Source organism: Mollisia scopiformis (genome assembly GCF_001500285.1).
Source record: "Mollisia scopiformis unplaced genomic scaffold LY89scaffold_3, whole genome shotgun sequence".
In the NCBI taxonomy this organism is placed as follows: Eukaryota; Fungi; Ascomycota; class Leotiomycetes; order Helotiales; family Mollisiaceae; genus Mollisia; species Mollisia scopiformis.
The window spans coordinates 1401447-1422604 of NW_017263583.1; the positions used below are offsets into that span (position 1 = coordinate 1401447).

A 21158-nucleotide genomic window follows, 5' to 3' on the forward strand; every position below is an offset into this window, starting at 1 on the left:
AGAATGCGGCCAAGCAGTCGCAAGAGATGGGCGAAGCCAAAGGATCAGGAACATGTTCTGTCAAACAAACGAATCCTACGACATAGAGATATATCTCAATTTATCCCAATAGCAATATTTACATCAGTCCAGATATTCTAAATCATTGTTGCAACTCCTCTTGTTACTGTTCTGTTTGGGCAGAGTTAAAGGTTTCAGCATTCAGTCAGCACGACCCAACTTCCATCAACCACCCCTCCGAATAGATTCCAACAACGCCAGGTGTTAACACATTCCTACTCGATGACCCCGAGAAGGTGACCTCGAATCACCACATCATCCCCCATCTCTCTATCCTGCCGAGTTAGACAACAATTCCTCCTCCATCCGCAGCCTCGACGCATTCTCCACCATGCCAGCCGACTACTCTTCAATAGCAAAGGCCCTTGCGGTTCCCATATCACCTATATCCTCCCCGTCACCCGAACGGCAAACACCTCGACCAGCATGGAGTAGTCGTCTCTCCTCCAACCGCCGCACAACCTCAAGTCCATACTCGCAATCCGTCTCCTCCTCCCAACGGCCCTCAGACTACAAAACCCAAATTCTCCGCTCCGCCGCCAAAGCCCAACGCAAGATCATCAAAACCTTCCTCGCCCTCTCCCTCTGGCAACGAATAGCCGCCGTCATCCTCGGAATCGTCGTCAACGTCTTCCTCATCCTATTCCTCATCTACAACGAGAAGATATTCGGCTGGCTCACTCCATATGCTGAGAAATGGCGAGAAATAACAGGCGGCTGGATGATCCTCTGGGCTATAACATTCATGTGCGCTTTCCCCCCAATGATCGGATACTCCACTGCCGTCACGATATCCGGGTTCGTGTACGGGTTTCCTAACGGATGGTTCATCGTCGCAACAGCGACAGTACTCGGGTCCACTGCCTCGTTCATGGCATGCCGAACTGTATTATCGAAATACGTCCACGCCTGGGTTGGGAAAGATAGACGGTTCGAAGCTTTAGCCTTAACGCTCAAGCACGACGGCATTAAAATCCTCTGCATGATTCGTCTCTGTCCTCTCCCGTATAGCTTGAGCAATGCAGCTCTATCGACTTTTCCAACCGTCCATCCCTTATCATTTGCCCTTGCAACTGCAATAGCAAGTCCTAAACTCCTAATTCACGTCTTCATCGGCAGCAGACTAGCCTCCATTGCCGAAAATGGCGGGAAGATGGATGCAGGGACCAAAGCCGTGAACTATGCCAGTATAATTTTTGGCTCTATCCTCGGTGCAGCCGTCGGCTGGATAATCTACCAAAGAACCATGGCCCGAGCCAAAGAGCTCGAAATCGAGGAACTTGAAGCCGGGACAGCTGCAAGTTCAAGAGAAAGGACTTATAGCGACGGAGAGGTAGACCTAGATGCCGCGGCACTGATGAATGATGACGATATCTCGCTTTGGGATAATGATGCCAGGGAAGAAGGGTATAGAGATGAGTTTACGGATGATGACGAGCCTGACGTTTTTGCGAGTGGGGATATTGGTGAGGAGCCGGTGAAGGGACAGAGGGGTTCGTAGGATGTGTTTATAGGTCGTTTTGGTGTATATGGTTGGCGTTAGGGTTGGGATAGATACATAGATAGAAAGACCAGTGGTCTTTATCATGATTTGGAAATGTATACATCATTCGGTTTGGTTTGTCAATCCTGTTGTGTAATTGACTCTATGCGTGCACTACTTTCAAGGTGAGAATGATCACCGAGCTGAGCTCTGGACTTTAGCCTTGAGAACTTGAGTCGAGTATGATGTGTTTTCTTCAAGCTTGAACTCACTCTCTCTTCATAATTGATTAACAATCTTAAACACTCAAAGATATTGTTGCTTGAGCATGTGACATACAGTGAAGAATTCTTGCAAGTCAAATTTAGAAGACAACTCTGATTATCCTTCATTCTTACTGATCAATTTAAGAGCTCAGCTCTCTGAACCAAAATCACACAAACAGACGACAACGCTAAACCCAAACCCAAACGCCATCGCTAACCCTATGACAATAGCACAAGTACAATACATCATTCATTAATCATTGCGTTCCTCTGAATTGCTGCATAAAAGCCATCGCTTGGTCCATCGGATATCCAATGAAGACCGGTCCAGTAAAGATCATTTGTGGAATCCCATTGCCTTTTGGGATCTCCGGTGGTTGTATGAAAGCAGGTTGATCATGGTACATAGTTGAAGCTGGTTGGTAGGTAGTGTTGGGTTGCTCTCTAGGTACCTCTCTGGTCTTTTCAGCATGGGGGAAAGGACATTTACCCGCTGGTCGTTCTTGAGGCTGTTCTTGCTCTTCTTGAACTTCTTTTTGCTGTTCGTGGCCGAAGGGACATTTTCCAGCTGGTTTTGGTATGTGCTCGTCTGAAATAGGCGCTGGCGGCGGGGAAACAGGTCGTTGTCCATCTGGTGGTTCAAGGATCGGTACAGAGATACCCCAAGGTCGACTGGGCGATTCGCCAACTCGGATCTCTTTCAGAGGTCTATCAAATCGAGACTCCCGGTCTTCTTCGTTTTGTACCAGAGGCTCGTCTTCGACCCCAACTCCATCCGCACTGACAGCATTTGCCCAATTCTCCACTCTCTCATTAGAGCCACGCTCTACTTCCAGAGCTTCGTCCTCCTCATTACTCGGAAGCATTGGTTGATGCTTCTGACCTAGCCCTTGAATCATACTAACAAGATTTCCGTACTTCGCATCTAGCTTTCTGATGTCTTCCTCGTTCCTTTGATACCGCTTCACACATACCTCATGACTTCGCGGGATCTCGTGCTTATGAGTTTCGAAATATCGAGCGACCTCTTCTGGGGAATGCTGGTCCAAATAACGGATGGGGCATTTCGCTGCGGAACCAGTCGCAGATGGGGGTGGGGAAGCCATCGTTTCTGCATACATAGCTGCGCAGATAGGGTCTGAAGACTGATGTGGAGTTCTGTCTTGTAAATCTGCTGGAGTCAAAGGTCCATCAGAGTTCAACGTGACAGAACCCTGGGATGCTTGGTTTTCCATATGTGGTTTATTGTTGTCGTGTGTTCGTGCGTAGGGGCACAGCAGAGAGCTCTTTTTCCCTTGAACGGTGAAGTCTTGTTCAAGGACGGTTGATAGAGATGTCTTTCGAGCCGAAAACCTCAGACTGCTCGTCCCGGATATACTTCTTCCACTAACTGTAGATCCGGTCGACCTTCGTGTAAGTTGAGCAAGACGCTGTGCCGCCCGTCTGCCGTCTCTAATTGCAACTGCTGTCTGGACATTCGTGCTCGTCTGTTTTCGTTGTGGAAGCGGAACAAAGCCGGCACGATCGGGTGTAGAAATCTGTAGATCCGGTAGCAGCTGCAGCTTGGCTAATGTGCTTGAGACTTCAGCATCACCAGGAGCATATTTGTCCGCCAAGCGTTGATACTAAAGCAGACTCAGATTAGCAATGCTCTTTGAAGCATCTACCAACAACGTATGATGTAAAGTACGAATTTTCAGGATACATGGTGTTTGTCAGTCATCACTGCAAAGCAGCTGTGATCTAGAGCTGTGTATAATTCTCTTCATAAAACAAGATGGGATGCAATGATGAAGTTCTGGAGACTCACTTCCTGTTGTCCATACGAAAGCTTGGAAGTCAAGATCAAATTCCGGTCGCTGAGTACCTGAAATTGATCTGCCAGAATATTAAAATTATCTGTTAGTGTTCGAATGAGCTCTTCATTATCAACATCCGTTAATGGCATGTTGAAGCAAAGAACGGATTGCAAAAGCGTCGCGAAGGTGGGATGGAAGCAAGAAATGTAGCTATGGCTTTGATTCGAATGGCATGCAGCCGCAGACTAACCAGTAGCGCGCTTATAAAGCCCCAAGGTTGTCATGTGATAGTTTGCAGATTCATAATTTCAGAAACCTTTGCTCCTTCTTGTTGGCTCCCGAATGACGCTCGCATGCTTGTTTTCACTGGTCGTTGCATCCTATACATCCAACATACCAAGTACGGGATTGTAAAGCTGTCAGCGCGGGTCCTTCTCGTACTCCGTACATGGGCAAGTGACCCCGGATTTACTTGTACCTTGCATACCTAGGTAGCATGTTACTCAATCCCAATACTTTATTATTACATCGAGTTTTCTCAATACACAAAGGTATTCCAACTATTGTGACAACAATTATCATCACGTTGTTGGACATTCCTTCAAAAAAGCGGCTCAAACATAAAGACGCTACTTGATCTTTTTTTAGACGATGCAGTTTAAGTCCTCACTCGGATAATCGCCGAAGCTTAAGTATAACATGAAGGCTATAGTGTGAAGGATTGGCGTCCATGAATAACTTAGATTTAGAGTTAAAAGCATCTGACTATCTACTAGAGACTTTCTTTGCAACGTTCCCAAAAGTATCTTTCTCCAGACTCTGTCTTTAAAACATTGTGCACGACCAAGTGGCGATCATCGGCTTGCCCCGGACTAAGGCTGTATCAGCTTCACGTTCTAGCGGCCTTCCAGAACGAAACGTGCGACGTGCGCCCAATTCAATACGAAGTGAAGCGCCGTGAATCCCCTCGATCCAGAAACTCCCCTCGACCAACATTTTTGTACATCGTCCCTATGAAGTACTATCATACCACCCGCCGAGGAGTCAAAGGTCGAACGCGTGCGTTGTACATTACCACCAAACATCACTTGTGACGACAATCCGATCTTCCATTATCACGCCGAATGGTGTTGAGCTGAGGCCATATTGGATAACGCCAAAATGGCAGCCACAGCAGGGTTGGAGTCTTTTGATGATGTAAAGAAGCCTGCGGGACCATCTTCTTCGATGAAGGGCAATGCTTTCGAAAGACTTCCTGATGAAATCATTGAGCAGTGAGTCTTGAAAATATCCCGAGGCTGTGCGACATTCTGGCTGACGCTCAATTGACAGAATACTGCAACTTACAAATCCGAATTCTTTCGCATCTCTGATCATCTTGAATAGAAAGTGGCGAGAAGTTTCACAGCAATCACATCTCTATGCTCATCATCTATCACGATGTCCGTCATATTCTGCCGCACATCTCTCACTTCCTCTACCAGTAAACGAGGACAGTCTGCCACAACTTCGTCGATTGTTTGCACGAGAGATCAAACGCAATCTTTTCGAAGCATATCTGCGACCTCGAGAAACGATCATAAACATTGTGTCAACCTCAATTAGCTCCTCATCGGCGCCTGGAGGTGAAGCATTTCACTTCAGCCTATCACCCAGAGGTCACTACGTTTTGGCATACAGCTCTTCCAGACTTCACGTTATAGACGTTACGGGATGGGAGGTTACAGTGAAGAGAGAGTTCAAGATCTTGCGAAGACCTGCTTCAGCTACAATTACGGATGATGGGCTTCTGCTGGCTGTTCTCTCAACAGATCTTCAAGTTGATCTTTACGATTTGAGTACCCGACCTCCAAAACACACTCGTGCTGTGGCCCTGGATCATACTCCCCGAACGATCGCCTTGTCTCCTACTGGCTCCGTACTGGCAGCGGCTTACGATTCAGGGGTCGAGGTATCTTCGTTGAATCCGAGCCATGTGAGCACAGAACGACGGGCTGTTAAATGCTATGCCGTGGATTCGCTTTCCTTCTCAAGAGATGGTACACAATTGTTGGGCACGACTATGCAATCACGAAGCCCAAGCACAGTCGTGCTTACGGCACCTTACTATGATCCGGGTGGCAGTCTACCAGAAGATAGCATTAGTGCACTTTGGACGACATCTATCCTCTTCCCAAATGGAAGTCGTGATTGCAGTCATGCTGTACTACTTCCAAGCCCTGACGGAGAAGCTAGTTGGACCTTTACCTACGACCGAGTATTCGAGACATTTCGTGCGGTTCGCATTGATGACCTTCGAAACGGGACCACTTATTTTACTGGACCTATTGCGGATGCTTCGTCAATCTCCAAACTGCTCCCAAGCACTCTACCTACTGCGAATGCATCTGGGGATCTTGTTGCTGCAGGCTTTCAGAGTTCCATCTGGCTTTATGGAGTGCCAGAAGATCTAGAAGCCGTGCCAAACATCGGCAGAGAAGGCAGCAATAGCACAACCGAGACAGAAGTCAGCACGCCCTCTACATCCAGTCTCATCGGACGGAGGAATAGTGCGCCATCTCCGAGGTCTGGAAGTCGACAGAGCATAAGCAGGATCCCTCAATGGCAACTACTTTGCGATAGATTGCGGAATACTTTTGTTGAAGGCAGAAAAATTGGTACACTCGATCGTGTCAGTGCTTTAGCTTGGGTAGATCCTCAGTCTACTACTTTCCATGGTGAAAGATTGGTAGGAGTCGCTCCTGGTGTTGCTGGACCGTGTGCAACAATCGAGGAAGATGGAATGGCTCCTGTTGACGGAGGTCGCATAGGTCTACTTGATTTTGATTATTCGCCAAACGATGGGAAAAGGAGTTTAATCACAATTGAGGTTGGCATGACCGAACCTGAAGTTCTAGAAGAAGAGCATAGAGACTTGGATACAGAAGTAGCTCTTGTCAGAAGGAGAACAGTAGCACAAAGACGGGGCAATCGCAACCATGTGTCACGATCCGCAACTACTGTCGCACGATCTCCTCGATCCGAATTACCTCCGATGATGCCAACTATTCAAGACCTGGGTGATCCCTTCGCACCGCGCGCTCTCCCCATCAGGAGACCCAGTCAGCAAACAACAACATCGACAGATGAGAACGCTTCAGTTGATGAAGACCAGGAGGCATTTGACGCACCGTATTCACATACCAGTCCAAGATCTGGTACTACACTACGTCGCGCTGCTACTGCTGCAGCGGTAAATCGAAGATTGCATCCACGAGCTGTAGCTCAAGATCACATAGAATATCGTCGTGCCGATGGTCGAGAAGAACATCCGCACGAAAGTGATGCAGACAATTGGGTTCCGCCGCCTCCACCATATACTCGGGAACCCATTCCACCTCTCCCAGAGCACATTCAAAGGTCTTTGCTGGCTGAGGCAGCTGCTGCTACATTGCAACGATCTACTACTCAAAGAGCACCGAGTCTCGACTTCCCTGGCCTAGATTCAGGCAGTCTACAGCGGTCCCGAACCATTGCGACAATATCATCTTCTAGGTCCGCTGAGTCTCGTAGAGAACGCTATAACGTTCAAAGGACGTTGAGCCAGTCAACAAACATGACTGCGGATCGTATATCTTTTGAAGAGGAAGAAAGACCTCGGCCAGTCACCAGTCCTAGATCGCCAAACGAATTTGACGATCTCTATGATGTATCTCCACCTGGAACGCCACAGCTTTCACCTCGAAGAGCATCAGCACCTGTCAATCTAATCCCGAGAAGACCTGTCGGCGCACCTGCTAGCAATAGCAATAGAAATGTGTCACCTCCCACTCCGGGTCCCACGATGCGAGGAACATTAGATCAACCTGTGTCTCCGATTCCTCAACCAAATCCGATGGAAAGTGCACTAAATCGTCGCTTGCAAGATTGGGAAATTACTACTCAACCAGGACGAGTCTCACCTATTCTCGAGTCAGCACCTTCCCCAACTAGGGAAGTGAAGCAAAACATTCCACCTGTTCCCAACCCCCAGGTCCAATCACGTCCTACGAGCACTCTCTTCAAGGACGTTCCACCTCGACCAGACGAGTTGCATCACCTTACAGACCTTCCTCCATCGCAGCCTGTATTCCAGGCACGCCAACAAAGTCTGGAATCAGAAGTATCCCCTCATCCTCGGCGTAGCGAGACTGTCCCGATAGAAAGATCTCCTCCAAAAGACATGGACCTAGAACCACTCGCAATCTGGAAACGGGCGGAGACAGCACCAGTTGCCGCTCCACATCCATCTAGAGCTGCACCTCCTCCTCCGCCTCCAAGTATGGTTATGCCGAGTGCGGATCAACTCGCACGTCTGAACAGCCGTAAAGGACGTCCAGCTGGTCTCGCAGATCCTCGACGGGTATCAGGAGGTTCTAATCAACGACCTGCCAGCGGCAATCATAGCAGGAATGCTTCTGGTGGCTCAATGCAAAGCATGAATATGCAGAATACACCTCCACGTCTCACACCGGAGCAGGCATTCAATACAGCACCACGTGCTGCTGTGGGCTCTTACAGTTCTTCCCCTCAGCGCCTAAACCCAGGTTATCATCAGCCACCTCAACAACCTTATGTTTCAATACCAGCCCGTCGCATAAGTAATGGTGCTTCACATAACCGAAACGTGTCTAATTCCTCACCTAATCTTCGTCCACCAATGCAACGTCTAGAAACCATCCATAGCCAGACATCTGTCGGACCCGCTGAACCATCGCCATACTTTGCCCAAAAAGCCATGATGGTATCGAGACAGCCGAGTAGAGCCGAGAGAAGTGCGGCGAAGAATATCAAGGATGCCAAGAAAAGAGGATGGAGATCGAGTGCAAAAGAGAATAAGAAAAAGGATAGGTTAGGTGGAGATGGTGCAAGTTCTACGGGATGGACGGACATTTCACGGGATTCTGCTATGCCTAGGTATGCAGAGAAGGAAAGAAAGGAGAAGGGAGGAAAGTGTCTGGTTATGTGAGCGGATTACAGCACGTTCAAAATTTGCATATATACCCTTTTCTGCTCGGATGGAATCCTATGAAGGAGTACTATTCTATGAGATGTTACTCTGAATAGTCCTAATTTAATGGGCTAATGATTCATGAACCAGTTCCTAAATAAAGTTCATCATTCCAAAAGTGGAAGTTGCGCTTCAAAGATACCTTCCGAGAACATGATTTTAACTTCGAGTGACCAAATTTAGTAAATGATTCGTATAAAAAGGGGGGACCTTCCGACAACGGGGCGCGCTAGTCTCCACCTAACAGGTATCGCAGATTGTGAATTTTGACTCCTACCTCGACATCAAATCCCGAATACCAATATTTTCTGTCTCAACTTTGATCATATTGACAACTACATCAAAGACACATCATATGGCGTCCTCTCAACCAGGCCTTAACCGGTACGAAAACGACATTGATCATACCCCCAATCACGCCCTTGCCGAACTCTCCCTGTCATCGAAGACAATCCATGCAGATGACTACCTCAACGTCGGCCAAGATGTCGCACCACCATTGCATGTCTCGACTACCTTCCGATACGACCGAGATCCCAATGCTTTGAAAGTATGGACTGAACTAAAGGTAAATCACCTCTCCCACTCTACAATAGGGCAAAGTCAGCTGATCGGGATTGGACAATAGCCAGGACCCTTGCCGGATTCACATATCTACTCAAGATATACCGCACCAAACACTACACGCTTTGAAGCCATCCTGTCGGATATCCTCAAGGGCCCAAGTTTAACTTACTCTTCTGGTCTAAGCGCTTTCCACGCTCTCCTCGTGTTCCTGAACCCGAAGCGCATCTGTATCGGAGATGGCTACCATGGTTGTCATGGTGTGATCTCTATTCACCAAAAGCTTACTGGACTTAAGAAATTGAACCTCGATTGCGATCCTTCGGAACTTGAAGCTGGAGATGTCGTTCATGTCGAGACTCCGCTCAATCCCACCGGAGTAGCCTGTAACCTGAAAGCATTCGCGGAAAAGGCTCACTCTCGAGGCGCTTTTCTTACCATTGATGCCACTTTTGGTCCTCCTCCTCTCCAAGATCCGTTTCTTTGGGGTGCGGATATTGTAATGCATTCTGGTACGAAATATGTTGGTGGACATTCTGATATGCTTTGTGGTATTCTTGCTGTTCACCCGGATCGGGCTAAGGAAGGTTGGTTCGGGAAGCTATTCTCGGAGAGACAATACCTTGGTAATGTGATGGGTAACATGGAGGGCTGGTTGGGTGTCCGGAGTGTACGTACCTTGGAAGTCAGAGTTGAGCGACAAGCGAAGAATGCTGAAGCATTGGTCAAATGGCTTCATGAGTCGTTGACTTCCAAGGAGACTTGGGGTGACCATCATGCTGTGAAGGAAGTTTTGGCGAAGATCGAGCACGCGAGTCTGCAAGAGGAGGATATCAAGGAGGGATGGCTGTTGAAGCAGATGCCGAATGGGTTTGGACCTGTATTCTCGATTACGATGAAGGAGCAGACTTTCGCTAGAAGATTGCCGAGTAAGCTGAAGCTGTTTCATCATGCTACGAGCTTGGGTGGGGTAGAGAGTTTGATTGAGTGGCGTACGATGACTGATTCGAAGGTGGACTCGAGGCTGTTACGTGTTAGTGTTGGGATCGAAGGTTGGGAGGACTTGAGGGATGATCTGTTGCAAGGTTTCAAAGCTTTGTACGATGAACAGCAGGAGGAACTCAGAGCTTAGACAACGTAGAGCACAGGAAGGAGCTGCATGACAGTAATTGCTTGGCATCTTGCATGATGGTGGAGCGTAGTCTAGGTTTGCACACTCTGGCTTCACGACAGATAATGAATAGCTTGCCTTTTATTTTCCTTATTCTATGCTGCCTTTACAACCTCAGTGTCATTCTCCTAACTTCACAGAATTATAAATTATAGCACAAAGTTCCTCTCTTCCATGAGAGTGCATGTTCTTTCCTTCCTCCCAACTTGAGTAAAATCGTAAATTTTATCAACAGCATGGACCTTTTTAAATATCCCGTGAGCTAAGGCAATGGTCCCCGTTACACCATATCCTGTTTCTTAAAAATTCAAGGCTCCTTTACCACAACTCTAGCTCCCCTTCTCACTTCCCCACCTCTCTCAACCACACTCATGATTCCCGCCTTTCGTTCCACAACCTTCATTCCATCTTTCACAACACACCTTGCCAATAATCCATCCGAAAATTATCAATTTGCGGACACGGATTCCTCAAACCAGTAACTCTCACAATAGCACATTTCCCATTGTCATCTTCTCCCTCATTAACAAACTTCAATCTCGTCCCAACACTCAAATTCAACACATCAAGCCCTCTAGTCGTAATGTTCTCCCCCAAATCGCCCGGCTTGATATCGTAGCTCTTCCCATTGGATCCTACAGTTTTCACCTCATCAAACAGTTCCGACTGCATGATATGGACTTGTCGTAAATTTGGAGGGATGATCTTGCCTTTACGACGAGATAGATGTTGGACTTCGACTCCAAGGTGACTGTCGCCTTCGACGCCGAGACCGGCAATGAGGGTGATGGAGTCAAAAGTGGGCTTTGAGAAGGAATGAGTGGGGGATTTGGAGACGGAGAGGACAACTCCTGATCTGTGGGAAAAGAGGATTCGTTTGACGAATGGAATGATGTAGTAGATGGATGCGTAGAGGAATACGACAGCAGGGACTGCATATATGAGCGGATCAGGCATTGCTCTGGTGGTTTGCAAAATTGGGGTGACTTGACAAGAGTGAGGTTTTGGAGAAGAAACAAAACACCCTAAGTGGGATGATGACCACAGTTACAAACCTCTAGTGTCTATCATGGTTCTGGTAACTCTGAAATGCATGAGTCAATGACCTCGAGCGCTCACTTTAGCTGGTCCACGTGAACGGGATTGAGAGGTTCACGTGAAACTCACCATCATTTTGGAAAACATAATCTTGAAAAGGGTTGGAAAAGTCTGCCACAGTAAGGTTACAATGAGAGAACAATGGCATCTTTCGAATAAGTGTAGAAAGAAATAGAGAGGTGTAAGGAAGTAAACATGGTCTGTGCCAAGCCTTACCTAACCTCTTTGGGAAGATATAAAGCTTCTTCTTCTCAGCAACCGAGAAATGCCGACGTCGATCAAGCCTTTTCCACCAACTTCCCGTTACCTTTATCAATTGTGAGCTTTCGTAAAGACATTTTCAGAGGGATGGCAATTCAAAGCTCATCAGGTGACTGGCTTTGCGAACCAGGTGCGAACCGTTCGAGACACTTTGCAAGGCAAACGCTCTCGACGCAACGCCCTCGAGCCACCCCCATTAGGCTCACCGCTCACAACTTTTCCAAGTTTCTGTTGTGTGGAATCAAGCTTGCCATTCTACTCTCGATCACTACAGAAACGTGAAAAGGGCATTTTCGTCTTCTTTTAAAGCGCCAGAATCTAGGCAGCAGCTCAGCTGGAGAGTCCAGCTGGGCAGACTCACACAGAGTCTACGCAATCGCCTGTAATGTTTCGGGAACAAAGTATAGATTGTTGGCGTTTGATCTTTCTTCTTAATGTTTGACTTCTATCTGGAGCATCAATGAGAGGATCTATCTCTCCTTTATATGCATTTCGTTCAACTTGATTCTTCAGGCTGCCGATGCATCCACCGAAAAAACATGGCGCAGTCGTCCACTTTCGGCTCTCAATTCAATATCTTGATGTCGGTCAGCCTTTGTACCTTCACCGAAAACCCTCCTGCAGATTTCATTCCAGTCAACTTCTGATTCGTTGCCCGAATTTAGTGCCCTGGGGCGTATATCAACGCCCTCGTCTGCCATGGGATGCCCATATTTCTAGCCCGTGGCTGCCCTTAGGCATCTAGTAGCCTCGTTGTCTGATGGACTCGAGAACAAAGCATTCACGTCCCGTTTTTTGCCCTCTCGGCCTTTAATTTGCGTGCTTTCCCTTTCTCCCTTTCGAAACGATACCTGCTTCGTCCCATTTCACCACCAAAAGTATTTTTATGTGCCAGCCTTCCGGTCCTTTATCAGCACCATGAATGACCATAGCCTTGTTTCATCGAAAAGAAGTGAGCGTGCCTTGGAAACTCGACAAACGAGCCAATCAGGTCAAAATTTACAGGCATCCACCAACCTGCAAGCAACATATTCGAGCAATCACATCGGCGGTACAACGCTGCACGCCCTGCCGCTTCCTGCAAATGACCAGCCTACGAATTCCTTCCACGATGCCGGCATCATCGAACGCCCAAGTCATGGCATCGGTGGCCGAGGGCTGAACACTGACACTCTCTTCAATGTAAGTCAGACCCCCAATCGTTATGATTCATTCCTATTTATGAATTGTGGATTCCAAACTAACATTATCAAGCAGTCAGCACTGGGAGACCCACCTCCTGATCCGTCACCACCGATTGCGGACGATATTGGTAGGCCATACTTTCCGAGAAGTCAATCATGGATTGCTAACACAAGTCTACTATGTAGCGTCTGGTCGACTGCCTTCCTTCTGCATTGCCGGTCCTGGCTATCAATGCTGGTGTGAACGTTGTGCCCCTCTTGCAACAACTGTTCCGATAGCTCCCTCTCCCTCTCCCTACATCTTCGAAACGAGCACGAGCAATCCCTCATATTCCCCATACCAGAGACCTGATTTGCAGAGTTATCCCTCTCGAACAATAGGCTCCTCGGCTGAATTAGATTCAGAAATTCCGGGCTTGACCTATAGCAATACTATCAATAACGGATCAGATTTGGCACGATCCTCGTATGGAAGTCTGCCAGCCTCTAGCAGTGGCTCAGGGTTCTCTTTCGATCCAAGTTTGAGTCGGACTACACCAAACTTCTCTTCTGGCAAGCTTTCGAGTGGATTTCCTTCATACGATCCGAGTTTAGACGATATGAGGGGCCCTAGGCCTCACGTTCCCCCCAGAGTCACCACGCCGTATGATGCCAGGCAGCCAAGTTACAAGGAGCGAGCCCAGCGTCGTGACCCAGCTTCACGTCCGAGCATCAATGCCTCGAATATTGAGCCAACCGCCTCCTTGGATTGTGCTGTATTCCTAGAAGCACAGGACATCCTCCGGGCGAAACTCAGGCATGGAAAACCTCTCTCGGAGACGCAAAAGGAAAGCCTCGCAAATGTCTTGGACATATCTAGTGAACAGTTAGAATTCTGTCTCACGACCAAACGAGTTATAGAGCCGCTACTTAACAACATAGGGTCCAAGGCGCACGGTTGTGGTCTTCCGTCAGATTATGTGGTTGGTTGGTTCGAGCAGCTGCAGTCTTCGATTGCAGAAAAAGCCCCTTTGCGTGATTCTGCTTATCAGTCGCTCAATACCTCTCTTCAAGTATCTGAACGGCCCAAGAAACGACGGAGAATCACCAGAAATCCCAGCTCACAGCGGACTTATCAATGCACACATATCTCAAGCAATAGAACATTTTGCCTTCAGGAAAGCAATAATTTCACAGATTGGAAACGGCACGAAGAGAGACACTGTCCTCAAAGACGCTGGGAGTGCTTGCTCGAAGGATCCTACCCTGACATCCAATGCCATATCTGCGGCCACTACGTTGATGCAGATATCCAGCAGGCTCAAGAGACTCATGCGAGATGCTTTGGCCGGGACCCTCGGAAAGGTCATGATTTCCCACGTAAAGACAAGCTGGTTCCACATATCCGGGATGATCACGGATTTGAACCAAGGCTTGAGGCATGGCACTATCCCATTCCATCAATGTGGAAAGAACAATGCGGATTTTGTGGTGAGAGATTTTCGGACTGGGACACACGTTGTGACCATGTGGGGAAGCACTTTACGGAAGGGAAGCGGATGATTCCAGATGTAAGCAACAATCCTCCAAGTCCCTTTGATCCGCTATGTCTGCTACCTACTGTACACTTCATTTTTCGTTGTTGTTCTCTAGTTTTATACTACTTGCCTTCTCGTGTCAAGAGGGATTATGAAGCTAATTTTCTGTAGTGGAGAGATCCATGGCCTGTGGAGGAAACATCTGATGCGCCGGACGAGGATAATGACAATGACAATGATAATGATAAGGGCGGACCTGGTGATCATCGCCATGATGGCCCTGGTGACAAAGACGCAGATGGTGAGGACGATCCCGATCATAATTATGGTCCTGAGCCAAGAAGAGGAAAGAGTGGCAACAAAGGACAACACAGCCAACACAGCCAGAGCCATGGGTTCGACCATACAGACGATCGCCAGAATCACCATTCAAGCCGTACTTATAGCTCTGGCAATGGTAACCGTCAAGACGATTGCCGGGGTAGGCAAACTCGAAGGCTAGGTCATGCACCTTCAGGCATGCATCAAAACTTGTCCCTCCGTCAGTCACCAAAAATCCGAGGCCCTGAGGGCAATGATGATATCTTCAAATCGGTAGGAAAACTTGGCTATGGGACATTTGGGTTCGTTGACGAGGTCGAGCACGCTACCACCAAAATACACTTCGCTCGCAAAACCATAAGAATTACCCATCAACAAGGCTTCGTACCCCAGCGCGAGCTAGCCGCTCTTCGTAACTTGAAGCATGTGCATATCGTCAATCTGACAGCTTCATATGTATTTGAAGACCAGTTCTCAATAATCATGTCTCCTGTAGCAGACTGTAATTTGTCGGATTATATGCTTCGCGAAGCGTCTTCAAGGCTAGAATTGCTCTCCAATTTGGCCAGGTGGATTGGTTGTCTGGCGTCTGCTCTCTCGTATCTTCACGAGAAGTCTTATCAACACCTCGACATCAAGCCAAGCAATATTTTGGTTGCCAACGGCCAGGTTGTTTTGAGTGACTTTGGTGGAGCTGTCTTCTGGAATGGATCCCTTGCAAGCAATGTCTTGGACAAAGATTGTGCAGTCACGCCCATGTATTGTGCACCGGAAATAGCAGACCGGCGAGGAGCATCGTTCATCGCTGGAGCTAGCGATGTCTACTCTCTAGGTTGCGTGTTCCTCGAGATGGCAACAGTCCTTCACCGAGAAAGCTTGGTAGATTTTGAACAGCTGCGAGCATTCGGTAGCAAAGACGCAGCATACCACCGAAATCCACGAAAGTCTCTGTCCTGGATCGACCATTTGTGGGACATAGATGGCAGTCTTGGACTTCCACTTTCAGAAGAACTTTTTATCATTCAGAACATGCTCAGCGAAGATTGGATCCAGAGGCCGACCGCGCGTGATATCGAGGACTCTCTTCACTTGTGGCATCTGCAGTCCAAGTACGAGTCTGGAAAGAGTAATTACCTCATCGTTAGCCAAACGGACGACACTGGGAAAGCGGCAACGCTATTCGACCCCCTTGCGATCGTTAGGCAGTGGCTTCATAAATGCAGAACCTCTCATACCAATTGTCTAAACACCGAGGAGGCCTTCTCTCCATTCCGAATTTTGAATGTAGGAATTGAAGGCGACACTATCCGATTGGAATCGAGCGACCCATCTAGTCCTTACGTAGCCCTATCCTACTGCTGGGGCAAAACCCAACCCCTCAAAACGACTTTGCAAACGTTGGACAGGATGTCCGAGAGTATTCCGGTTGCGTCACTCTCAAATACGTTTTTCAATGCTGTTAAAATTACACGAGCGTTGGGCTTTCATTACCTGTGGATCGATGCGCTATGCATTGTCCAGGACTCCAAGGAAGACTGGACTACGCAAGTTGGTCAGATGAGCAAGATATATTCTCGCAGCACTCTCACTATCTGCATTGCAAATGACGCACAAACATCGGTGCCCACAAAACACAAGATGATAGGCACAAAGCCGACTGCTGGCCGGCTACAATCTCCGTGCTCCACGTGTGATAACGGCTACAAGGCTTTTCGACCATTAGTTGACAACACTGTGACGACGATGCTGCTTGATTCGAAATGGTCCAAACGAGGCTGGACATTACAAGAGCGAATACTATCTCCACGAATCCTGTACTATTCGTCTACCAGTTTGGCCTGGGAGTGTGATGGAGAGCGCTCCACGCTAGATAGAGTTGGTCAAATCCGAGATAATCTGAAAAAGTTGGGTTTCGGCCAAAATCCTCTGGCTAACAAGCAAGAAGCCAATCCTTCGTTCTCTTTGATGCGCAATTTCAGGAAAACCTGGAGGGACATCGTCCGAGAGTTCTCAAAGCGACAACTATCATACGCCGAAGATAAACTCCCCGCTTTGTCTGGTATTGCGTCTGCAATGGCAGCTGTCAGTCGTCAGACTTACGTCGCAGGTCTTTGGATGGGCAATCTCATCAATGATCTGCTATGGTGCCGAGATTTCGCGACAATTCCTATCCTGCGTCCGAAGTACAGAGCTCCAAGCTGGTCCTGGGCAGCAATCGACAGTCCTGTCTTCTGGTCAAAGTCTTTGGACTGCCCAGTAGAGAAATATACTCGAGTCTTGGACTGCCAAACCGAGATTCTGTCGCCCTTAGCCCCTTTTGCTGAGGTCTCTGATGGCTATCTTGAGATTGAAGGGCTCTCACGAAAGGTCGTTGTCAATTGCGCACGGCCTGAAGAAGTTCTGGACTGGAAAACCTTGGAGAGGCTAGCTTTTGCTCAATGGGATACTTTGGATGTTCACAAAATGACCAGTCCAGATCCCAGACTCAAGGGCATCTACGTTGAAGAGCTCTTGTGCCTGCAGGTCTTGAGCGAGGTTGGGCTTCTGCTACGGAAGGTCATGAAAGAGAATGCGGCTGTGTTTCAAAGAGTTGGGGTTTATTGGAATCAGACCGATGAGTCCTCGAGGCTAACGTTCAATGAGAGTTGGAAAGTCCGCTCACTCACTATCATCTAATAGGGTGGTTTACGTTTTTCATTTTCTAAATTAATATATACACATTCAACTTCAATGATTTTGTAACGCATTCAGAACGTATGGTATGTAATCTTGTGGTTCAAATTCCCGTAGCGGCGACAGAGATCGAAGCGGAGTGGAATCTTTATGGTCGTCTTGATACATTTGCGCTTCTGAAAGCTTTTGTTTCGCCTGGCACCTCTTACAATTGCGTACATAAGCCAATTGATCTTGAGTCGATTATGGGTCTGAATGTGAGTTTATGAGTCGAGTTTAATATTGCATTCGCGCTCCGCTCAAAATAATTTTGTATATTGACGGGGTAAAAAGAGACCCTAGTCACTCCGAACGAAGCTCTACACAGATTCCAGAATTAGCGGGATAATTAGACGCAACTTTTCACGCCTGCATAAGTGATCTAAGCGAGAGTAAAGGGGGAAAATCTATTTACGTGAGGTACCAGGGGACAGAGCACTACCTAGGTACTGGTCCTTTTTACTGAAGAACTCAACATGTTCGCGATGACGCCGCACACTTTTTCTCTAAGTTCCAATTGTTGGGTGCCGAATGTGACCGAATCACTCCAGGAACACAAGTTCCTTCGCGATCTTCTCTATGCGGGGCTTCAGCGTGGCTTAGCTGAAGCCTGGCGAATGACTGCAGAATTATTCCGTCTTGGCAGCCACAATCTACGGTAACTCTGTGAACCACTGCCTTCGAGCACGAGTGACATTCTGATCGTGCATTTCTAATCAAGGCTGAAGTCTGCCTGATGCAGAGGGCAACAGGGCGTTATGCACTCTCACCTTCACCGAGGTCATCACAAGGCTATGCATTGCAGGAGGCTGCAATCTACTTCCGGGCACATCATGTCGAGAATCGGGATGGACTTGTCACAGAATTCTGTTCTGACTTCAGTGTCCATGACTCTCCCAAATCTTTTCATTCCTCGAGCCACTCATCCAAAAGTCAACATTTTTACATTCAAGCACCATGGTTGAGCCTGTCTCCATCATATCGGGGACCGTCTCGATATTGAACGGCACTTTTACATTTGGACAATGGATGTACAAGATAAGCGGCGTGAGCGCGGAGGTCCGAAAAGCTGTCACAGATCTCGCGAATATCCAAAACGACCTTAATGAAGCTCGGGAGCTTCGCAGTTTGAAATTCGATATGAAATCATCGGAAAGGAAGTACAATCGATTATACCGACAGCTGCAATACGCGATCAAGCAATTGGACAACACTGTGAAGGAGTGTGCGAAATCATTACACAACCCAGATGTAGACTTCGAAACAAGAGGGAAGGTTACCACGGCTCATCGGATCGAGTGGGTGCTGAATGGGAAGGACACCTATGCATCGAGGCAGAATGCCTTGATAATAGACCACAATCGCTTGATGAAAGCCATCAGCGCGGTGAATGCACTTCCTGATATGTCACCAAGTTCACCTGATCTGCTCGCTCCACCGCCATACTCAGCTGTGTCCAAGAGCGGAGACTATTGGGGATCTTTAAGCCCGAGCCAGCGGAGAGCTATGAGAGGAAAGAGTACAGAACTTATCGAGGACGAAGATAGAGGAGAACAAAAAAATAATGCAGAGTCGCAAAGTAAGTTCAGTACGAAGTGTCTCTTTTCCGGGAACAACCAGTTGATTATCTTTAGGCTCTGTTCCCGAGCAAGATTCATACAGTTCGAGCAATAGCACTATTTCAAGGAAGATGAGGAAATTGTGGGGTGAGGGTGATTCGGCGTTCCAGTTGAACACGCCTCTTGAGACAATAGAGAATAGCGTGGAAGAGGAGTATGTAACTTCACGACATCATAGGAAACGCCATAGACGATAGTTTTAAGATAGTATCATGTATTTGACGCAGACAATTGTACTTATATTAATCTAACTCCTGCCACCTTGCGACCTATTCTTCTTGCTCCGCCGCATACGCCGTCTTGTAGACCGCTCGTTCTCATCCGAGTAATGATCAGAGTTATTGTACACGAGATCCGAAGTTTGCAACGTATAAAAATTCCTTGAGCCTTCGAGCTGAGCTCTATCCGTACGATCTCTCTCTTGTGTCGGGCGCTGCCTTTCTCTTTCCATACGCTGCGTGTAGTCCGCATCGACAATATTTGCATGATGGGTCGAAAGTTGTGTTGATTGTCGTCTGATTGGTAGTCCTGGTCTGCTCGGCACTTCCCTCTCACTGTTGCTTCTCAAGAGCTCGGCATCTTGGCTGATAATGGTATATCCATCGTCGATAGATGGAGCGGGTTCATTCTTTTTCTTCTCCAAGAATGTGATTTCTCTAGATACGAAGCCGCTACCAACATCAGCTGGTTGTACAACGACAGGTCGTCCTTTCTGTTTTCCTGCTTTGGCAGGAGCATCAGATCTCAGCAAAGCAGGAAACAGAACAATATCATCTTTCTCTTCTTCAGGAGCCGTGGGGGTGCCAGGATCCGAATCTTGGCTAGCGTTCCTAGACTGATGGGGTGTGCTTTGGGTGGTCCATTGAAAGATCCAAGTCGATGGATGACCGAACAGTTTTTCCCCGAAGGAAGCAGTATGAGATGCGAGCTTATAGAGACTTCTCAATCTATTCTCATTGAACTCGCTCTGATTCTGTACCTTCTTGGTAAATCTACCCAAGACTTCATCTAATGCATCCACGCACGGATAATACTCTTGGGTTCGAGGTTCTTTACTGTTCGCTTTTGCAGTTGGAGATAGCAAGAAAGCAGTAAGCATTCTCCATTTAGCGAGAGCAACGTCGTCCACTTCCACATGTTATTTCTGCCATGAGTATTACGGATATTACGGTCACTTACCTGCATTTGCAGTAGGATGGACTACCTGAAATTTTCCAAGAAGTTTAACAACTTGAACAGGAAGTGAAGTGTCTTCCCAAGGCCCATGAAGGTCAATGCTAGATAGCAATATTCTCGCCATGCAAATTCGCAAACCTAATTGTCTGTATTGGGGCCAATACATGAACTCCGCCAGATCTTGTATTCTGGCGGCTCCAGTGACTACATCACATTCGTCGATATCCTTCGCAATACTGTCCACGGTGCCTGTCGTCTGGTCACTCTGGTAGAACTCCTTGACGTGTGAGTCTATAAGTCCATCTAAAAGTATCCAAGCTTTCCGAAGCGTTCCATCATCGGCCGGTTGTAACAAATAGTCCTCAAAGTTTGGGATATTTGGTATCGGTGGAGGCATTTGTATTGTCGATGGTGGAGGTGTCTGACTTGTCGTCACATGTCCTGAAGTTGGTTTGGCGAAGGACAGGAAATTCCACCTAGGTTTATCGACTAGCTTTGACATAAGGCCTAATTCGGTTTTCATCAGGTTCGCAATGTATAGAATATCAAGACGTATTCTTGTTCCGAGGTCATGTATCTGAAGAGACAAACTTTTTCCTTTTCTTTCTTTGCCATCGAAGGGCAACGAGGCTTTGTGATGCAGAAAACTCGACCCTGAAAGACGTGGCAGGCTGGAGCTGTGGCGTATCCAGTCCTACACCATTTTTCAGGCTGAGCTGCATAGCAAGGCTTTGGCCCTGTTGTGTGACGCTGGCGCATGTCAGCAGGCCGAACAGTGTTCTTGGTGCATTCAAAGGTGGGCGCAGCAAACTGCAGCCTTCACCGACTAGCGTCTGCAGCTCTCTCACCGAATTGGCCACCTACAGCAATGCAGCATACCGAGTTCGTCAGCTTTTCA

At 47.7% G+C, this 21158-nt stretch overlaps 8 protein-coding genes across 8 annotated transcripts; 5 read left to right on the forward strand and 3 right to left on the reverse strand.

The window, feature by feature from the left end:
- Window positions 1-20: 20 nt before the first annotated feature.
- LY89DRAFT_680847 (uncharacterized protein) lies at window positions 21-1687 on the forward strand. The gene has a single exon (XM_018214151.1). The coding sequence runs from the start codon at window positions 392-394 to the stop codon at window positions 1559-1561; it is 1170 nt and encodes a 389-aa protein (XP_018077084.1). The 5' UTR covers window positions 21-391; the 3' UTR covers window positions 1562-1687.
- Window positions 1688-2066: 379 nt separating this feature from the next.
- LY89DRAFT_575450 (uncharacterized protein) lies at window positions 2067-3757 on the reverse strand (the record flags this gene model as incomplete). The annotated part of the gene is made up of 2 exons (XM_018208791.1): window positions 2067-3434; window positions 3620-3757. 2 exons carry the CDS (start codon window positions 3755-3757, stop codon window positions 2067-2069), a joined length of 1506 nt encoding a protein of 501 aa, XP_018077085.1.
- A 571-nt stretch (window positions 3758-4328) lies between these two features.
- LY89DRAFT_607535 (uncharacterized protein) lies at window positions 4329-8812 on the forward strand. Its single transcript, XM_018210463.1, has 2 exons — window positions 4329-4882; window positions 4941-8812. The coding sequence occupies exons 1-2, from the start codon at window positions 4770-4772 to the stop codon at window positions 8593-8595; spliced, it is 3768 nt and encodes a 1255-aa protein (XP_018077086.1). The 5' UTR covers window positions 4329-4769; the 3' UTR covers window positions 8596-8812.
- Window positions 8813-8895: 83 nt separating this feature from the next.
- Window positions 8896-10482, forward strand: LY89DRAFT_607537 (PLP-dependent transferase). Its single transcript, XM_018210464.1, has 2 exons — window positions 8896-9205; window positions 9266-10482. The coding sequence occupies exons 1-2, from the start codon at window positions 8993-8995 to the stop codon at window positions 10331-10333; spliced, it is 1281 nt and encodes a 426-aa protein (XP_018077087.1). The 5' UTR covers window positions 8896-8992; the 3' UTR covers window positions 10334-10482.
- Window positions 10443-11497, reverse strand: LY89DRAFT_680850 (PK beta-barrel-protein domain-containing protein-like protein). Its single transcript, XM_018214152.1, has one exon. The coding sequence runs from the start codon at window positions 11327-11329 to the stop codon at window positions 10784-10786; it is 546 nt and encodes a 181-aa protein (XP_018077088.1). The 5' UTR covers window positions 11330-11497; the 3' UTR covers window positions 10443-10783.
- Window positions 11498-12563: 1066 nt separating this feature from the next.
- Window positions 12564-17683, forward strand: LY89DRAFT_308998 (uncharacterized protein). The gene is made up of 4 exons (XM_018206617.1): window positions 12564-12913; window positions 12986-13043; window positions 13102-14465; window positions 14604-17683. The coding sequence occupies exons 1-4, from the start codon at window positions 12650-12652 to the stop codon at window positions 17427-17429; spliced, it is 4512 nt and encodes a 1503-aa protein (XP_018077089.1). The 5' UTR covers window positions 12564-12649; the 3' UTR covers window positions 17430-17683.
- A 463-nt stretch (window positions 17684-18146) lies between these two features.
- Window positions 18147-19353, forward strand: LY89DRAFT_714473 (uncharacterized protein). Its single transcript, XM_018218132.1, has 2 exons — window positions 18147-19044; window positions 19100-19353. Exons 1-2 carry the CDS (start codon window positions 18423-18425, stop codon window positions 19279-19281), a joined length of 804 nt encoding a protein of 267 aa, XP_018077090.1. The 5' UTR covers window positions 18147-18422; the 3' UTR covers window positions 19282-19353.
- On the reverse strand, window positions 19286-20970 carry LY89DRAFT_777788 (uncharacterized protein). Its single transcript, XM_018222163.1, has 2 exons — window positions 20264-20970; window positions 19286-20212 (listed from the first exon to the last, which is right to left on the reverse strand). The coding sequence occupies exons 1-2, from the start codon at window positions 20781-20783 to the stop codon at window positions 19332-19334; spliced, it is 1401 nt and encodes a 466-aa protein (XP_018077091.1). The 5' UTR covers window positions 20784-20970; the 3' UTR covers window positions 19286-19331.
- Window positions 20971-21158: the final 188 nt, after the last annotated feature.